The 18161-nt window shown below is 40.8% G+C and overlaps 1 protein-coding gene across 1 annotated transcript; it reads left to right on the top strand.

Moving 5' to 3' along the window:
- The first annotated feature begins 6049 nt into the window (after window positions 1-6049).
- Window positions 6050-7012, top strand: LOC118624187 (olfactory receptor 6C4). Its single transcript, XM_036252241.1, has one exon. It carries the CDS (start codon window positions 6072-6074, stop codon window positions 6999-7001), a length of 930 nt encoding a protein of 309 aa, XP_036108134.1. The 5' UTR covers window positions 6050-6071; the 3' UTR covers window positions 7002-7012.
- The last annotated feature ends 11149 nt before the right edge of the window (window positions 7013-18161 follow it).

Here is an 18161-nt window from a genome sequence, read left to right as displayed (position 1 = left end):
ATTGCAGTTTGTCCCAGGCCCTGGTTGGTCGTGCGGGTGGCAGCCACTCTATGTGTACATTTCACATCGATGTTTCTCTCTCTCTCTCTCTCTCCCTCCCATTCAATCTGAACAAAAAATGAAAAAAAAAGTCCTCGGGTGAGGATTAGAAAAAATAAATAAATAAATCTACTAGACTTAATAAATGAATTTGGCAAAGTAGCAGGATACAAAATTAACGTCAAGAAATCAATGGCATTCCTATACACCAATGATAAAATCACAGAAAGAGAAACTCAAGAGACAACCCCATTTACCATCACAGCAAAAAAATTAAGATACCTAGGACTTAACCAAAGAAGTCAAGGATCTCTTCACAGAAAACTGCAGGTCATTGAAAACAGAAATAGAGGAAGATATAAAAAAGTGGAAGCATATATCTTGTTCATGGATTGGAAGAATTAACATCATTAAAATGTCCATACTACCCAAAGCAATCTATAGATTCAATGCAATCCCGATCAAAATACCGACGACATACTTCACATAATAAGAACAAACACTCCAAAAGTTTATATGGAACCAAAAAGTCCTCAAATAGCCACAGCAATCTTGAAAAAGAACAAAGTAGGAGGGATCACATTACCAGATTTCAGGTTAGACTAAAAAGCCACAGTAATCAAAACAGCCTGGTACTGGCACAAGAACAGGCAGATAGATCAATAAAACAGAATAGAGAACCCAGAAATTGACCCAAGACAATATGCTCAATTAATATTTGACAAAGGTGGCAAGAGCATATAGTGGCGTCAAGACAGACTCTTCAATAAATGGTATTGGGAAAATTAGACAGCTACTTGCAAAAAAAATGAAGCTAGAACACCAACTTACATTGTACACAAGAATAAACTAAAAATGGATAAAAGACTTAAATGTAACTCATAAATCTATAAAAATTCTAAAAAATGTAGGCAACAAAATCTCAGACATCATACCCAGCAGAATTTTCACTCATATATCGCCTAAGGCAAGAGAAACAAAGGAAAAAATGAACACGTGGTACTACATCACACTGAAACGATTCTGCACAGCAAAAGAAACAACCATCAAAACAAAAAGGGATCCTACTATTTCAAATACCATATTCACCAATGATTCAGCAGTTAAGGGTAAATTTCCAAAATATATAGAGTACTCATACAACTCAACAATAGGAAGACAAAGAACCCAATTAAAAAATGGGCAGAGGACCTAAAGAGACACCTCTCCAAAAAGAACATACAAATGGCCAAGAGACATATGAAGAAATGCTCAACATCACTAATCATCAGAGAGATGCAAATTAAAACAATTATGAGGTATCACCTCTCAACTGTCAGAATGGCCGCCATCAACAAATCATCAAACAAGTGTTGGCGAGGGTGTGGAGAAAAGGGGACTCTAGTACATTGCTGGTGGAAATGTAGACTGGTGCAGCCACTGTGGGAAACATGATGGTGCTACCTCAAAAAGTTAAAAATTGAACTTCCATTTGACACAGTGATCCCACTTCTAGGAATATACCCTAAGAAACCTGAAACACCAATCAGAAAGAATATATGTACCTCTATGTTCATAGCAGTACTATTTACAATAGCTAAGATCTGGAAACAACCCAAGTGTCCATCAGTAGATGAGTAGATTGAAAAGCTGTGGTACATGTACACAACGGAGTACTATGCAGCTGTAAGAAAGAAAGATCTCTTATCCTTTGAGATGGCATAGAAGGACCTGGAGAGTATTATGTTAAGTGAAACAAGCCAAGCAGAGATAGACAAATATTACATGATCTCACTTATTTTGGAATATAATGAACTAAACAAACTGATGAACATAACTAACCCAGACACATAGAGGTGGGGTACAGACTGACAAGCCTCAGAGGAGAAGGGGTTGTGGGGGAAGAGATAAACCACAGAACTTACATGCATGTATGCATGACCAATGAACATAGACAACAAAGCTGGGGATGGGGTGGGGGAAAGGGGAGGAGGGTGTCAATGGGGGAAAAAATGAGAAACATCTGTAACAAAAACAAATTAATAAATAAAAAATTTTTAAAAACAAATAAATCAAATTTTTTTTCTAAAAAGCTGGGTACATATGTACAATGGAATACTATGCAGCTGTACAAAAGAAAGATCTCTTATCTTTTGAAACAACATGGAGGGACCTTGAGAGTATTATGCTAAGTGAAATAAGTCAATCAGAGAAAGACAAATAGCACATGATCTCACTCAGTTGTGGAATATAATGAATAAAGAGGGCTGATGAACGAAATAGACCCAGAGACATAGAAAGGAGTATGGTTCAGTCTGACAAACCTCAGAGTAGAGGGGTTGGGAGGAAATGGATGAGATGAACCAAAGAACTTATATGCATGTACGCATAACCAATGGACCTAGTCAATGCTAGTGGGGTGAGGGTGTCTAGAAGGGGAAAAGGAGAAACATCTGTAACAAAAATAAATTAATAAAATTGAAAAAAATAAAGCTGTTGATCATAAAAAAAAATAAAATAGAAAGTGCTAGTGAAAGGGAACAGTTGGTTTCTTACTGCATCAGGTATGAATCATCCTTGGGCTGATGAGTAATGTCCTAAAAATTTACTGAAGTAGCAGGGCCTTGAATTTTACAGGATGCAATGGCCCATGACAAGTGTTTGTAGATCCCATGTGAGTATGTGTATTCTTTGAATTTCCTTGCAAGAGGATATTACAATATAATGTCATACCTCTGTTTCTGAAATGAGTTGGATGTCATTAATATCATGCCTGGAAAAGTATGTACACTGGCAGGGCTGTTGAAATATCCCATGAGACCCTGGCTAGTTTGGCTAGGTGGTTAGAGTGTTCCACCCACCGACAAAGAGACATGGATTTAATTCCTGTCAAGAGCAAGTACCTTGGTTGCGGTTTGATCCCCAGCCCTGATCTGGGTTGTGCAGGAGCAACCAATTGATGTGTCTCTCTCAGATCAATGTTTCTCTCTTTGTCTCCCTCCTTCCCTCCCACTCTATCTAAAAATCAATGGAAAAATATTCTCAGTTGAGGATTCAAAAGAAGAAGAAATATCCCATGGGAGTTTAATAAAAATGTATTGTAGGGGGAGGGGGGAACCACTGGGGGAAAAAAGGAGAATCATTTGTAACAAAAATTAATCAATAAAAAAAAAAAAAAAAAATGTATTGTTTCTTCAAAGGTAAAGACAAATTGCTTCTGAGAAACTATAGAACTATGCATAGAATGGAACATATTAGCCAAATTTAAATTTTTTTTTAATCCTCACCCGAGGACATTTTTCCATTTTTTGTTCAGACAGAGTGGGAGGGAGAGAGAAGAAGAGAGAGAGAGAAAGAAACATTGACATGAAAGGGACATATCAAGTGGCTGCCACCCATACACCCAACCAGGGCCAGGGACAAACTGCAACCGAGGTACGTGCCCTTAGCGGGAACCGAACCCGGGTCTCTCTGGACCACAAGCCGACGCTCTAACCGCTAAACCAAACAGACCAGGGCTATTAGCCAAATTTATAAAAAAACAAAATATTTTCTAGTTGATTGTATAGAGTATTAATTTCAGTAATATTGAGAATGCAGATCTTAATAAAGAATTCAATGGTATTAAGGTTGTTGTAATCCACTATGAAGTGACATTCATTTATATCAGGACTGAGCACTGGACAAATTTGGTTATTAAAAGCAGAAATAATAGGAACAATGCATAATAGGAACCATGCATTGATCAGGCATAACAGTCTCCCAGGGGTCTCACTACATTGCTCTCAACTTTACAAACCTCATGGCTGTGGCAGATATTCTCGTGGAATTCTTTTCATGGTCTCTCAGGAACATCTCTCCTCAGCCACATGTTTACAGCTTGTTCTCAAACTTAACAACTGAGGTTTATTTGCACATTCTGAACTTTGGTCCACAGGGCATCTTTAGCTTCTTCAGAAAATTGATCCCTATGTGCCTGTTCTAAAAAGAGCAGATAAAACCTGTGTCACTCTGACTAATATAGACTCTGCAAAGTTCATACCCTGCCTTCTAAGGACTTCACAATAATCTCTCTTAAAACAGAAATATTAAGGCATTTTCCATCTATTAAAGTACTCTCTTCAAATTCTATCATTGCTTGAGGAGGAGTAGCTTTTTGTTTTTGTTTTTGTTTTTTATTATACATGTTAAAGACTGTGTCTCTCAGAAACTATGATTTTATTCTGGTTTGGATTCATAGAATGAAAGGTAATATACTTCCTTCCTAGTTAAGCTCCACAAACTTGGTTACCTCCATTAAGAAAATTATAAAAAAGGGATGGGAATCCAATAGAAAACATGTTAAATTTCATACTATTCAGAGACTCACATCGTACATTTCACCTTTGATTTACCTCTTAGGAACAATAAGATAAACAGCCCACTGCAGCCATTCAGATTGTCGAGGATGTGAGCACTGTGTGTTTTTGTTGTTGCTGTTTTTGAAATACTCACCCGAAAATATTTTCCATTTATCTTCAGATAGAATGGGAGGAAGGGAGGGAAGGAAGGAGGGAAGGAGAGAGAGAGAGAGAGAGAGAGAGATCAACGTGAGAGAGACACATTAGTTGGTTGCCTCCCACACAATCCCAACCAGGACCAGAAACGAACTGCAACTGAGGTATGTGCCCTTGACCAGAATCAAACCCACGACTCTTTTGTCGGCTGTCCAACGCCCCAACTGCTGAGCCAAACCAGCCAGGTTTGAGCACTGTATGTTTTTGAAGTCACTAATGTTATTTCATAAAAGTGGATCATTAACTCAATCAATTGTGAAAATCTGGATGAAAATGCAGTACTTGCCAAAGACCACAGGTTAGTACAAACAGAGAAGGGAGGGCTGTAGGGGATCCAGATCAATGTTTAACATTACCTAGTGTCTCCAAAAGCTGTATGGAATAATGGAGAGATTGACAAGAATCATTGTGAGGATATGATTTTTCTAACCTATACGCATGTGAATGTTCTTTGCCTCTTCATCAGAAAAACCTAAAGATGCACACAAAATACCACCACCTAAGTTTCATTTCTTGGGGACTACCAATTTATCTGCAAAACATTCTTGTCAGAAACATGGATCTCCCTCTTCCTGGTTTCTGTGTGCCGAGAATAGAGGACAGGAAAGTTTAAGACTGGGGAAAAATCCACTCTAAGATGCTGCCTGTGGATCTCTCAAGATCTCTTTTCTCAGAGATATATATCCAAAATCAGTGCCTAGGAGACTCTGAATGTGACAGAGAAACATATAAAAATGCTGATTAATTATGATTTATTGATGCCAGAGCCTTGTTCATGTAGACAAAAAGGCTCATGATATAAAATAAGATAGTACTAAACCAAGATCTTAAAAGTTCTAAAGGCCTATAAAATAAATTCGTCCTGCAAAAGAAGTGGAGGTGTAGAAATAAATCTATTATATATCAATATTTTCAGCATTATCTGTGTGAGGAAATTCCTATTAGTGCATGAAGCAAGGAAATCAGAGATTTGGACAGTAATGGAGATGAGAATCCATGGCAGATATCCAGTGAAGGATCAAATCGTACAGGGAAAAGAGAAAATCAGAAAGGGGAAAACATTCAGGAAAGGGAAAAGAAAGCACGGAAGACAGAATCAGTTAGAGATATTTCTACCAAGAGCACAGAAGTAGGAGAGATTAATAAGAGCCAGAGAAAAGTGATTTAAAAGTGGAGATTTTCTGAAATTTTAGGAGGAAAGGATATGTTCAAAAACATATACTTCTGAAAAAAATTAATTTTTCTGTTATATATTCTGTTAAGAGTGCAGGAATAAATGGACTTAAGGAAATACAGAAAAAAGGTCACTTATGTAGAAGAAATGGGGCTTCCATGGAGCCTAGCCCAGGTCAATGGAACACTGGCTTGAGCCAATTGGTTGGAGAGTAATATATGACCTGATTCTATTGGTTACAATCAGCTTTATCTCTCCTACTCTGAGAAAATTCAGTTTTCATCATTCTCACCTTTTCCCTTTAGATCTACTGAAGGTCAACAATGAAAAACAGGACCATGTTTACTGAGTTTATTCTGTTCGGCCTCACAAATCAACCTGAAGTACAGGTCATAATATTCACCTTTATGTTTCTCACATATGTGCTAAGTGTCCTAGGAAACCTGACCATCATCATACTCACACTGGTAGACCCCCACCTCCAGACCCCCATGTATTTCTTCCTCCGGAATTTCTCCTTCTTAGAAATTTCCTTCACATCCATTTTTATTCCCAGATTTCTGACCAGCATGACAACAGGAAATAAAGTCATCAGCTTTGCTGGATGCCTGATTCAATATTTTTTTGCAATATTTCTTGGGGCAACAGAATTTTACCTCTTGGCTTCTATGTCCTATGATCGCTATGTGGCCATCTGCAAACCCCTGCATTACTTGACCCTTATAAGTCCCCGAGTCTGCATACAACTTGTGTTCTGCTCCTGGCTAGGGGGGCTCCTGGCTATCTTACCCCCAATCTCCCTGATGAGCCAGGTGGATTTCTGTGCCTCCAATGTGCTAAATCACTATTACTGTGACTATGGGCCCCTCCTGGAGCTTGCCTGCTCAGACACAAGCCTCTTAGAACTGGTGGTGATCTTCGTGGCTGCTGTGACTCTGGTGGTTACTTTGTTACTGGTGACACTTTCTTATGCATACATTATTAGAACCATTCTGAGGATTCCTTCTGCCGAGCAGAGGAAAAAGGCTTTTTCCACTTGTTCCTCTCATTTGATTGTCATCTCACTCTCTTATGGCAGCTGCATGTTTATGTACATTAATCCATCAGCAAAAGAAGAAGGCATTTTCAATAAAGGAATAGCCGTGCTTATTACTTCAGTTACTCCCATGTTAAACCCCTTCATTTACACTCTAAGAAATCAGCAAGTGAAGAAGGCATTCAAGGACACAATCAGAAAGATTGTAAAATTTTAAAAAAACAGAATACATTTTTTTTTTTCAATTTTTATTCATTTAATTTTGTAACACGTTTCTCCTTTTTCCCCCATTGGCACTCTCCTCCCGATCCTGCCGCCACCACCCCAGCATTGTTGTCTATGTCCATGGTTATGCATACATGCAAATAAGTACTGTGGTCTATCTCTTCCCTCCACACCTCATCTCCTTCTTCTGGGGTAAGTCTGTACCCCACATCCATGTCTTCAGGTCTATTCTGTTCATCAGTTTGTTTTGTTCATTTATATTCTAATAATAAGTGAGATCATGTGATATTTGTCTTACTCTGCTTGGCTTGTTTCGCTTAGGATAATACTCTCCAGGTCCCTCCATGTAGTCTCAAATGATAAGAGATCTTTCTTTCTTACAGCTGCATAGTACTCCATTGTGCATATGTACCACAGCATTTTTATCCACTCGTCTATTGATGAACACTTGAGCTGTTTCCAGATCTTACCAATTGTAAATAGTGCTGCTATGAACATGGGGGTACATATATTCTTTCTGATTGGTGTTTCAGGCTTCTTAGGGTATATTCCTAGAAGAGGGATCACTGGGTCAAATGACAGTTTAATTTTTAATTTTTGAGGTAACACTATATTGTTTTCCATAGTGGCTACACCAGTCTACATTTTCTCCACACCCTCATCAGCACTTACCGTTTGATGGTATGTTGATGGCAACCATTCTGGCAGGTGTGAAGTGAGACCTCATAGTCGTTTTCATTTGCATCTCTCTGATGATTAGTGATGTTGAGCATTTTTTCATCTGTCTCTTGGCCATTTGTATGTCCTCTTTGGTGAAGTGTCTATTTAGGTCCTCTGCCCATTTTTTAATTGGGTTCTTTGTCTTCCTTTTGTTGAGTTATATGAGTACTCTATATATTTTGAAAATTAACCCCTTATCTGATGTATCATTAGCAGTTATGCTCTCCCATATAGTGTGTTCCCTTTCCATTTTGGTGGAAGCTTTTTAGTTTGATGTAGTCTTGTGTGTTCATTTTTTCTGTTGTTTCTCTTGCCTTAAGTGATGTATCAGTGAAGATTCTGCTGCATGTGATGTCTGAAATTTTGTTGCCTACATTTTCTTTCAGAATTTTTATGGAGTCACGAGTCACATTTAAGTCTTTCATCTAGTTTGAGTTTATTCTTGTGTATGGTGTAAGTTGATGGTCAAGCTTCATTTTTTTTTGCATGTAGCTGTTTAATTTTCCCAACACCATTTATTAAAGAGGCTGTCTTCACTGTATGCTCTTGCCATCTTTATCAAATATTAATTGAGCATAATGTCTTGGGTCAATTTCTGGGTTCTCTGTTCTGTTCCACTGATCTATATGCCTGTTCTTGTGCCAGTACCAGGCTGTTTTGATTACAGTGGCTTTGTAGTGTAACCTGATATCCAGTATTGTGATTTCTCCTACTTCGTTTAATCTTTTTCAAGATTGCTGTGGCTATACGAGGTCTTTTTTTTTAGTTCCATATAAACTTTTGAAGTATTTGTCCTAGTTTCATGAAATATGTCATTGGTATTTTAATGGGGATTGCATTTAATCTATAGATTGCTTTGAACAGAATAGACATTTTAATGATGTTGATTCTCCCAATCCACAAACAAGGTATATGCTTCCACTTTCTTATATCTTCCTCTATTTTTTTTTTAATGTCCTATAGTTTTCTGAGAATAGGTCCTTTACTGCTTTGGTTAAGTTATTCCTAGGTATCTAAGCTATTTTGCTGCAATGATAAATGGGATTTTTTTTTAGTTTCTCTTTCTGTGAGTTTATTATCGTTGTATAAGAATACCATCGATTTCTTGACATTAAATTTGTATCCTGCTACTTTGCCAAATTAATTCATTAAATCTAGTAAATTTTTAATGGAGTCTTTAGAATTTTCTATGTACAACATCATATCATCTGCCAATAATGACACCTTCACTTCCTCCTTTTTAATTTAGATCCCTTTTATTTTTTCTTCATGTCTAATTGCTGTGACTAAGACTTCTAATACTCTGTTAAATAAGAGTGTCAAAAGCCCTGGATGGTTTGGCTCAGCAGTTAGAGCATCAGCCCACATACCAGAGAGTTCCTGCTAAGGGCATGTACCTTGGTTGCAGTTAGTCCCGGGCCCCAGTTGGGGTTGTGTGGGTGGCAACCAAAGTGTCTCTCTCACATCGATGTTTCTCTCTCTCTTTTCCTCCCTCTCTCCCTTCTGCTCTATCTGAAGATTAATGCAAAAAATGTTCTCTGGTGAGGATAAAAAAAAAAGTGGCAAAACTTATATGCATGTATGCATGCCAACGGACATGGACAACAAAGCTGGGGACGGGATGGGGGGGATGGGTAGGAGGGTGTCAATGGGGTAAAAAAGGAGAAACATCTGTAACAAAAATAAAATTAAATAAATAAATAAAAATAGTTTCAATAGTTGAGTATTTGCTTTTACTTTCTCAGAGTTTGTAGAGTTTCTGCTGAAAAAATCCGATAATAATGTAGTAGGATTTTCTTTTTAAGTTACCATCTTCTTTTCCCTAGCTTCCTTAAGAGTTATTTTGCCCTGGCCGGTTTGGCTCTGTGGTTAGAGCATCAGCCCATGGACCAGAGAGTCCTTGGTTCCCTCCTCGCTAAGGGCACATACCTCGTTGCTGTTTGTCCCCAGCCCTGGTTGGGGTCGTGTGGGTGGCAACCACTCGATGTGTCTTTCTTACAATGATGTTTCTCTCTCTCTCTCTTCCTCCCTCTCTCCCTCCTGTTCTCTCTGAAGATAAATGCAAAAATGTCCTCGAGGGAGGATTTTAAAAAAGTTAAAAAATAAAAATTTAAAAAATAATTATTTATCATTAATTTTTTAGGTTTTAATACAATGTGCCCTAGAGAAGGCGTTTTTAGACTGAGTTTATTAGTTGTTCTCTTTGCTTCTTGGGTTTGAGGATCCAGATCTTGCCATTGGTTTGGAAAGTTCTCATCAACTATTTGTTTGAATAGGCTCTCTGTTTCTTTCTCCCTCTCTTCTCCTTTTGAAATATCTATTGTTCTCATATTGCTCTTTCTGACAGAGTCAGATAATTCTTAGAATTTTTTTTATTTTTTCTCTCAAATTTCTTCTTCTATCTTCATCACTTCTAGATTTCTATCTTTAACATCACTAGTTCTTTCCTCCATCTGGTCAGCTCTATTTCCTAAGCTCGTTGGTTTGTTCTTCGTCTCTTTTACTGAGTTCTTCAGCTCTAGAATTTCTATTCAGTTCTTTTCTAAATTTTTTAATCTCTTTGGTAAAGTACTCCTTTTGTTGGTTAATTTTATTTCTGAGTTCATTAAGCTGCCTATCTAAGTTTCCTTGTATTTCACTGATATTTTTCAGAACAGCAATCTTGAATTTTCTGTCATTTAAATCATGCATTTACATGTCTATAAGTTTATTTTCTGGAGTTTTTCTTTTTTTTTTTTTTTTTTCTGAGCTGCCTTATTACGTCCCAAGTGTCCATCTGTAGATGAAAGGATATAATCTGCTTTTTTCTAAGATTTTTTTTCATTTATTTTTAGAGAGAGAGGAAGAGGGGTGGAGGAGAAACAATGATATGAGAGCGAAAAATTGATTGACTGCCTCCTGCATACTCCCTATCAGAGATCGAGCCCAGCAACCTGGGCACTGAAATGTTGAACTGGCAACATTTCAGTGCCCAGTACAATGCCCAACCAACAGAACCACACCCACCAGGATGAAATCTTTTTAAAAGTCTTTAACGCCCTGGCCAGTTTGGCTCAGCGGTTAGAGCGTTGGCCTGCGGTCCGGAGAGACCCGGGTTCGGTTCCCGCTAAGGGCACGTACTTCGGTTGCAGTTTGTCCCCGGCCCTGGTTGGTCGTGTGGGTGGCAGCCACTCGATGTGTCCCTTCACGTCGATGTTTCTCACTCTCTCTCCCTTCCTCTCTCTCCCTCCCATTCTATCTGTACAAAAAATGGAAAAACATCCTCGGGTGAGGATAAAAAATAAAAAATAAAAATTAAAAAAAAAAAAGTCTTTAACACTTCTCTATTTAACAGATTGACAAGAAAAAGTCTTTCCTTTGTTTTCCAGTAGGTGGCACTAAAGCACAAGTTTTTAGTCTCTCTTGCACTGTTCTGATTTCTGGGGTCTCTGATGGGTGGTGGAAAATACCTTATTCCCTTGGGAGGTGGGCATCTCCTCTATGATCACGTCACCGGGTCTCAGGGCACTGGGGTTACAAGCTTGTGAAATACAGAGCTGCCCCCTGCAACTAGTGCTACACTGCCTGAGGTGTTCCAGGTGTCCACACTGAGCTCAGCCATGATGGTTGGGGGAGGGGTGGGCTGGGAGAGTCTGGCTCCTGTGTTTGTGGCTTTGTTCTCCTCCTAGTAATGGTAACTATCAGACCTCAGCTTCCTCACCTCTGTACCTCCACCTCTGTCACTGGGATTAGCCACACTGTGTGCCTGCCACTCAGGGGGGAATTCTTCTGCCTCCAGTTGTCAGGGCTGCAAAAAGTGTGCTCTGTAACCCGACACTTACTGCTACAGCTTCTTTTGGGGCCTACTGCTAGCTCTGGGACTGTGTGGGGAGGTGGCCAGGCTCTCTGGCTTTGTGTTCTGCCTGGCAATAGTGGCTGATAGACCACAGCTGCCACACCTCTGTGTTCCATCTCTGCCAGGTCACTGGGTTCAGCCACAGTATGTGTTGACCACTCAGGCAGAAATGTTTATTCTACCTCTCTGCTCCTGGGGACTACAAAGTGTGCACACTGCAACCTGATTTGTCCCCTGCTCTGGCAACCCACAGTGAGCTCCAGGTTATATCCTGCCCCTCCTTCCCTCCTCCTCCCTTATTCACTCCAATTTGCCCACCTTCAGGTGTTTCAGTGCATAAATCTCTTAGACATGCTTGTGTGTTGAGCAGGGAATTCTTTGTTGAATTATAGCTGTCCAACTTGTAATTTCAAAGGGAGAGACCAGAAGGACCCCTCACACTGCCATTCTTCTGATGTCACTCACCTAGAGGGATTATTTTTAAGGATAATAAGACATAGAAATTTATCAAGAGTTTCTTCTCTCTACTGTGGCCAAGAAACCAAGAAATATCCATGGATGATAACAATTCTAAATCTGGGACTGGCTCACTGAGAGATGCATGAGATGTTTTTAAAGGTAGGAAAATATGTCTCATGTGTTTGGAAATGACTCCTTGCTTTCCTGCCTGATGTTGACATCTCCTTCAGGTCTCCTCCCAAGCTTATATATAAGGCCTAACCCCAGAAGAATGAGTCCCTTCCAGACCCAGAATTAGTAAGATAAAGTTTCAAGTTCATTCTTCAGAGGATCAGCAGGACCTCCCTTCCTACTACCCATTTCACTAATAACCAAGTCCTATTCCTCCTTTGTTCTCAGGACCCTGTGGGTTTTCTGCAGGGAAATGAACCTGAGAGAGGGTGTTGTTTTCACACTTCTTCTTGTTTCTTCCCCTTTCTTTCCCCCCAGTGCTCTACTCCTCTACAAATCACATCTGGTGTTCCTCCTATAGTTCACCTTTCTTTGAATCAGAACTACCCCCTGGTTTCCTCTGGTGTCCCTGAGCTACTCAACACTATCTTTGAACTGAGCTTGAAAAGTCAAGCTTGAAATTGTTTCATTGCATTAACTAGCCCAGAACCACTAGTCCCATGGTTAATTAGTTTTATCATACTTAAAGACATGTATATTTTCGGACTACTATTATTTCACATACGGTCTTTTTGTTGTTGTTAATCCTCACCCTAGGATATTTCTTCCATTGATTTTTAGAGAGAGTAGAAGGGAGGGAGGGAGAGAAAGAGAGAGAGAGAGACATTGACATGAGAGACACATCAATTGATTGTGTCTCACAAAATCCCGACCAGGGCCAGGGATCGAACCTGCAACACAGGTACATGCCCTTGACCAGGAATCGAACCCAAGACCCGTCGGCCCATGGGCCAGTGCTCCATGGGCTGATGCTCTAACTGCTGAGCCAAACCAGCCAGAGCCACATATATTCATCTCTTGCCTCCCAGCACTAGATCCCATAGCAACCTTTTTATTTGTTGTTGTTTTGATTTGTTTTTTTGTTTTTTAAATCTTTATTGTTGGATGTAAAATGTATTACAGATGTTCCACATTTTTCCCCCATTGACCCCCTCCTCCCCACTCCCGCCCCCCTCCCACCTTTTCCCACACTATTGTCTGTGTACATTGGTTATGCATATAAGTTCTTTGGTTTATTTCTTCCCAACCCCCACCCCCCACCCCCTTTTCCTTTGAGGTTTGTCAGTCTAGCAATGAATTTGTACTTCTTAATCTCTTCACCTTTTTCACCCATTCCCCCAACCCCCCTTCCAACTGGCAACCAACAAAATGTTCTCTGTATCTGTGAGAATGTTTCTGTTCTACCTATTCATTTTGTTTGTAGATTCCATTGTTGATAGATATGTATTCATTGCCGTTTTGTTTGTTCATATATTTTATCTTTTTCTTCAAAAAGACCCTTCATCATTTCATATAATAACGGTTTGGTAGTGATGAACTACTTTAACTTTTTCTTGTCTGGGGAAGTTTTTATATGTCCATCGATTCTAAATGACAGCTTTGCAGGATAGAGTAATCTTGGTTGTAGGTTCTTGCTTTTCATCACTCTGAATATTTCTTGCCACTCCCTTCTGACCTACAAAGTTTCTTTTGAGAAATCAGCTGACAGTCTTATGGGAACCCCCTTGTAAGTGACTAACTACTTTTCTCTTGCTGCTTTTAAGATTCTCTCTTTGTCTTGAACCTTTTGCATTTTGATGATGATGTGTCTTGGTGTGGGCCTCTTGGGGTTCATCTTGTCTGGGACGCTCTGTGCTTCCTGCACTTGTATGTCTGTTTCCTTCACCAAGTTAGGAAAGTTTTCTGCCATTATTGTTTCAAACAGGTTTTCGATTTCTTGTTCTCACTCTTCTCCTTCTGGCACCCCCAAGATGCAAATGTTGGCACGCTTGAAGTTGTCCCAGAGGCTCCTTACACTATCCTCATTTTTTTGGATTCTTTTTTCTTGTTGCTGTTCTGATTGGGCATTTTTTGCTTCCTTGTATTCCAAATCGATGGTTTGCTCCTTGGATTTACGTACTCTATTATTAAAGCTGTGTAAATTATTCTTTATTTCAGTTAATGCCTTCTTCAGTGCTAACTGTGTATCCATGATTTCTAACTGGTCCTTTTTTATGCTCTTGAGGCCCTCCCTAAGTTCACTGAGGTTCTCACTAAGTTCATTGAGCATCCTTATAAGCAGTATTTTGAACTCAGTATCTGTTAGGTTGCTTATCTCCATTTCGCTTAGTTCTTTTATTGGGGTTTTGTTCTGTTCTTTCATTTGGGACCTGATTCTTTGTCTCCTCATTTTGGCTGCCTTCCTGTGTTTGTTTCAGTGTATTAGTTAATGAGAGGTATGGGGCTAACAGAGACCAGATGCTGCTCGTTTGAAAGAATTTAGGAAAAACCTGAAGCAGGATCCAAGACAGGCCAATCCTATGCTTAAACAAGTGGCAACAGCTTGGGTGGGCCTGAAAGTTGGGTGGGGTGGGGTGGGGTGGGGCCTCAGGGAATCACCAGGGCGGGGCTACCAGTGGGAGCCAGGTTGCTGGAGTCTCAGATATGGCGGCTGTCTGCCGCCCCAGGGAAGGGCTCACCGAAGCAACAAAGTTCTCTGACAGCACGTTTGTCCCGGAGAAATCCCCCTCTCCAGCCCTCGCTCCAGTGCCAAACAGCTCAGTTCTTCCCTGTGTGACTCTGGCACCCCTCGAGCTGCCTCTGCTCCAAGCTTAGTGGGAGAGAGTCCGATAAGTTTGCACGCGGGCCCTTTAAGGAGCTGCCTGGGGCTCCAGCCGCTTCAGCTTCCCTGAGCCTCAGTTCCCACTGGTTTTTCCAGCCAGAAGTTATGGGGACTTCTCTTCCTGGCACTGGAACCCTGAGCGGGGCACCTGGTGTGGGATGGGACCCCTCAGTCCTCAGGAAGGACCTTCCCAGCTGAGGGAGCCTCCTGATTTTTATCCCCCACACTTGGGTGTGGGACCAGCCCGTCGTGCTGCCGCTGCCACCACCACTGCCACTGCTGCTCTGCCCCTCGCGCCTCCGCCCCTCCTACCAGTCTGGATGTGGCTGCTGCTTTAATTTCATAGTTGTAGGGCTTCCATTCAGCTTGATTTCAGGCGTTTTTGAATGATGGTTGTTCTGTAGTTTAGTTGTAACTTTGATGTGGTTGTGGGAGGACACGATACCTCGTTTACCTACGCCGCATCTTGACCGGAAGTTCCATAGCAACCTTTTTTGTTGTCTTTTACTGCACAATTCCTACTCTCCCCCAAAATAGGATTTGTGGGAAAACTGAGGAATCCAAGAAATAAGCTCTTCCTAGTGTTCAAGTATAAATAATGAAAGCCAGAATATCCCTGTGGGCCAAAAAGGAAGCTTCTAGTGAGGTCAGGGAAGGGGGTGAAAAGAAGAAATGATGATAAGACCAGGGCAAGAGCCTGAACAGGGACCATTCAAAAGCATAGTGGTATCCCCCAATAACAAGTCTAAATATTCCCCTGTAGGTCAGGACAGCTCTAATATTGTCAGGAACACAGGTTATTAAGGGATATTTGAGTTGCACATACAATCACAAACTTCCTTGGACTCCAGCTGTCATTATCAAATGCCCTGTTGATAGACTTCCAGCTGTTAGACCTCTCTCCCCCTCTTGACTTCTGTGTCCCCAGGTCCATCATGCCAAATCCCATCATGTTCACTCCAGTGTGGACCTTCTCTTCCTCTTCTCTCAGGACAGCATGATCCTAAAGAAAACACAAATTCCCCAGACCTGGCCTCTGTGGGCTTCATTCATACCATTCCATTCCAACCTGGCCCTCACGGCTGCTCAGAAATCTATTAATTCATTTCTTAAATCCCTGAAAAATATTCCCCTACCCCTAGAGATAATATTTCTCTCTTGAATCAGGCAATCCCTGCCCTGTCCCACTCTTTTTCTCTTTGGTGAGCTTATCACTTACTTTTCAGAAAAAGATGAAACTGTGCAACTTAAGCCCAGAAACACACCCTTCTCCTCAGGATATCTCTCAGCCTACTTCTACTTTCTCATCCTTGCCTCCTCTCTCAGAAGAGGAGGTATCTCTGCAGCTCTGTTAGGTCAAAAGAGGCAATGTGGACAGGGGATATTAAAAAGACAAACTCTGGAGCTAAGCAGACCTGAGTTTATATTCTACTTCTGCTTTCTAGTTATGTGTCCTTGAGCAAGATACTTTCTCCAAACAGTAGTTTCCTCTTGTAACAGCCTGTAATAAAAAACAGTGGATGCTTCTAGCCCATTTCTCACCCTCCCACCCCAGAAAGCTGGCCCCTCCCTTTGGCATTGCCCTCCCACATTAATGCAGGGTTTGGTCACATGGCTTGGTTTTGTACTGGTCTCAGACTATCAATAACCAATGTTGTGGCTGAACCAGCCCTTACGATTCTTATTATGATTGCAAGTCACCCTTTAACAATAGCCATCAGGAGACTTTGGGGGGAAAAATAAAGATTTATCACTCAGAAGACCTGCAAATTACACAGCACACCTGGGGCCACACAACCAGGTCATGGGTAGAAAGAGAGGGACACGGGCCTTGGTTCTGCTTTCCTGAGGGTTGAGGTAGGGGCCCAGGGTTTGGGGGCTCACTTTTAATTGGTGAATTTAAAGCATAAGAGCAAGAATTCAAAGTGCAGAAGAAAAATATCTAGTAGCCCAAATGATCAGTTATCAAAATCAACCAAGATCTCTAAACAAAGGAGCTTCAGTGGGGGGATTTGGCTTGGCTCTGCCTAGTGGCTGACAATGTGTTTATTAAAGATAGCTATCTCTGAAGCAGAAACTTCTTTATAATGGAAAAATCAGGCACTTGCATTACAAAAAATAAATTAAATAAACTGCCAGGGCTAACACTTCAGGCTTGCTGAGGACAATGTGAGGATAGCAAACATAATGCAAATGAAATTTGAAAAAGCCCTTGAAACCCTCTGACTGCCATGTGAGCAAGCCCAGGCTAGCCTACTCAATGAATGAAGGCAAATGGCCTGCTTGCCCCCTCACCCTTGCTGATAATAATCACCCACACGTACTCTGCTGCCTGAGACAGAACCACCCAGCTGACCAGAAGCCAGCTAAAGGTGCATGAATAAGACCACAGAGACCAACAGAGGGAACACCCAAATGAGCCCAGCCCAAGTCGCCAATCCACAGAATCATAAACTAAAAATGTGGGTGTTTTAAGCCACTAAGTATTAAAATGATTTATTACTCAACAAAAATAAGCAAATATGGTAAACACATGCTATGTCCTGATGAAGGATTCAAGATTAAGAAGTGAGGAACAGAGTGCTTACTCATGTGAACTGAAGTTAGTTTGATCAGGTCAAGATAGAGAACCTGGTTTCTTCTCATCCATGGTCATAGGCCACAGAAAGTTACCAAGAAGTGGGCTCTACACAGGAGGCATACTGAGGCAGAATTGATTACATTTCTTCTGGGGCATTCAATACCTCCTCACAGGTAATCTGGACACTAAGGTAAGACTCAGATGTGAAATAAGGTTTATACATTTCCCAGAAAACTCAGAAGCCGTGTGGACTCAAGTCCCCACACTCTCATTAGGAGCATGTCTGGGACACCCTTTTCCAGGGACTCTGTCTCCAGGTAATAAAATTATCATAGGAAAGTGATGGTCTTTGAGAGAGACCCAGCACTGCCCAGCCTGAGTGTGTATTTCTCAGAAGCTGTGAGAAATGGTCAAGCAGGAGGAAGATGTGCTGATTTTCTCACTTCCCAGCCTGAATCTGTCTTTATTGAATTTATTCCTTTCCTTTTTCCAAACCCAGTAAAGACATACAAAAAATTTATGAGCCAGGTCCAAAGCAGACACAATGCGCAGTCTCACATTGATAACTAGCACGCTGCATGAGTACCTCACAAACTCATTCCATCTTCCCTTCAAAGTGATTACAAGGTGAAGATAATTCTTGTGTGAGGCCCCCCACCCAGAACCTTTGAGAACCCAGGATGCTGCTTATACCATGCACATGTACAAGAAACCAGATTCTCAA

Source organism: Molossus molossus, unplaced genomic scaffold (assembly GCF_014108415.1).
Source record: "Molossus molossus isolate mMolMol1 unplaced genomic scaffold, mMolMol1.p scaffold_m16_p_10, whole genome shotgun sequence".
Classification (NCBI taxonomy): domain Eukaryota; kingdom Metazoa; phylum Chordata; class Mammalia; order Chiroptera; family Molossidae; genus Molossus; species Molossus molossus.
The sequence above is the reverse complement of the archived record's forward strand: the minus strand, read 5'-3'. Positions and strand labels throughout refer to the sequence as shown.

Excerpts from the sequence above, each read along its gene's own strand:
- LOC118624187 (XM_036252241.1), top strand. The coding sequence starts at position 6,072 with ATGAAAAACAGGACCATGTTTACTGAGTTTATTCTGTTCGGCCTCACA.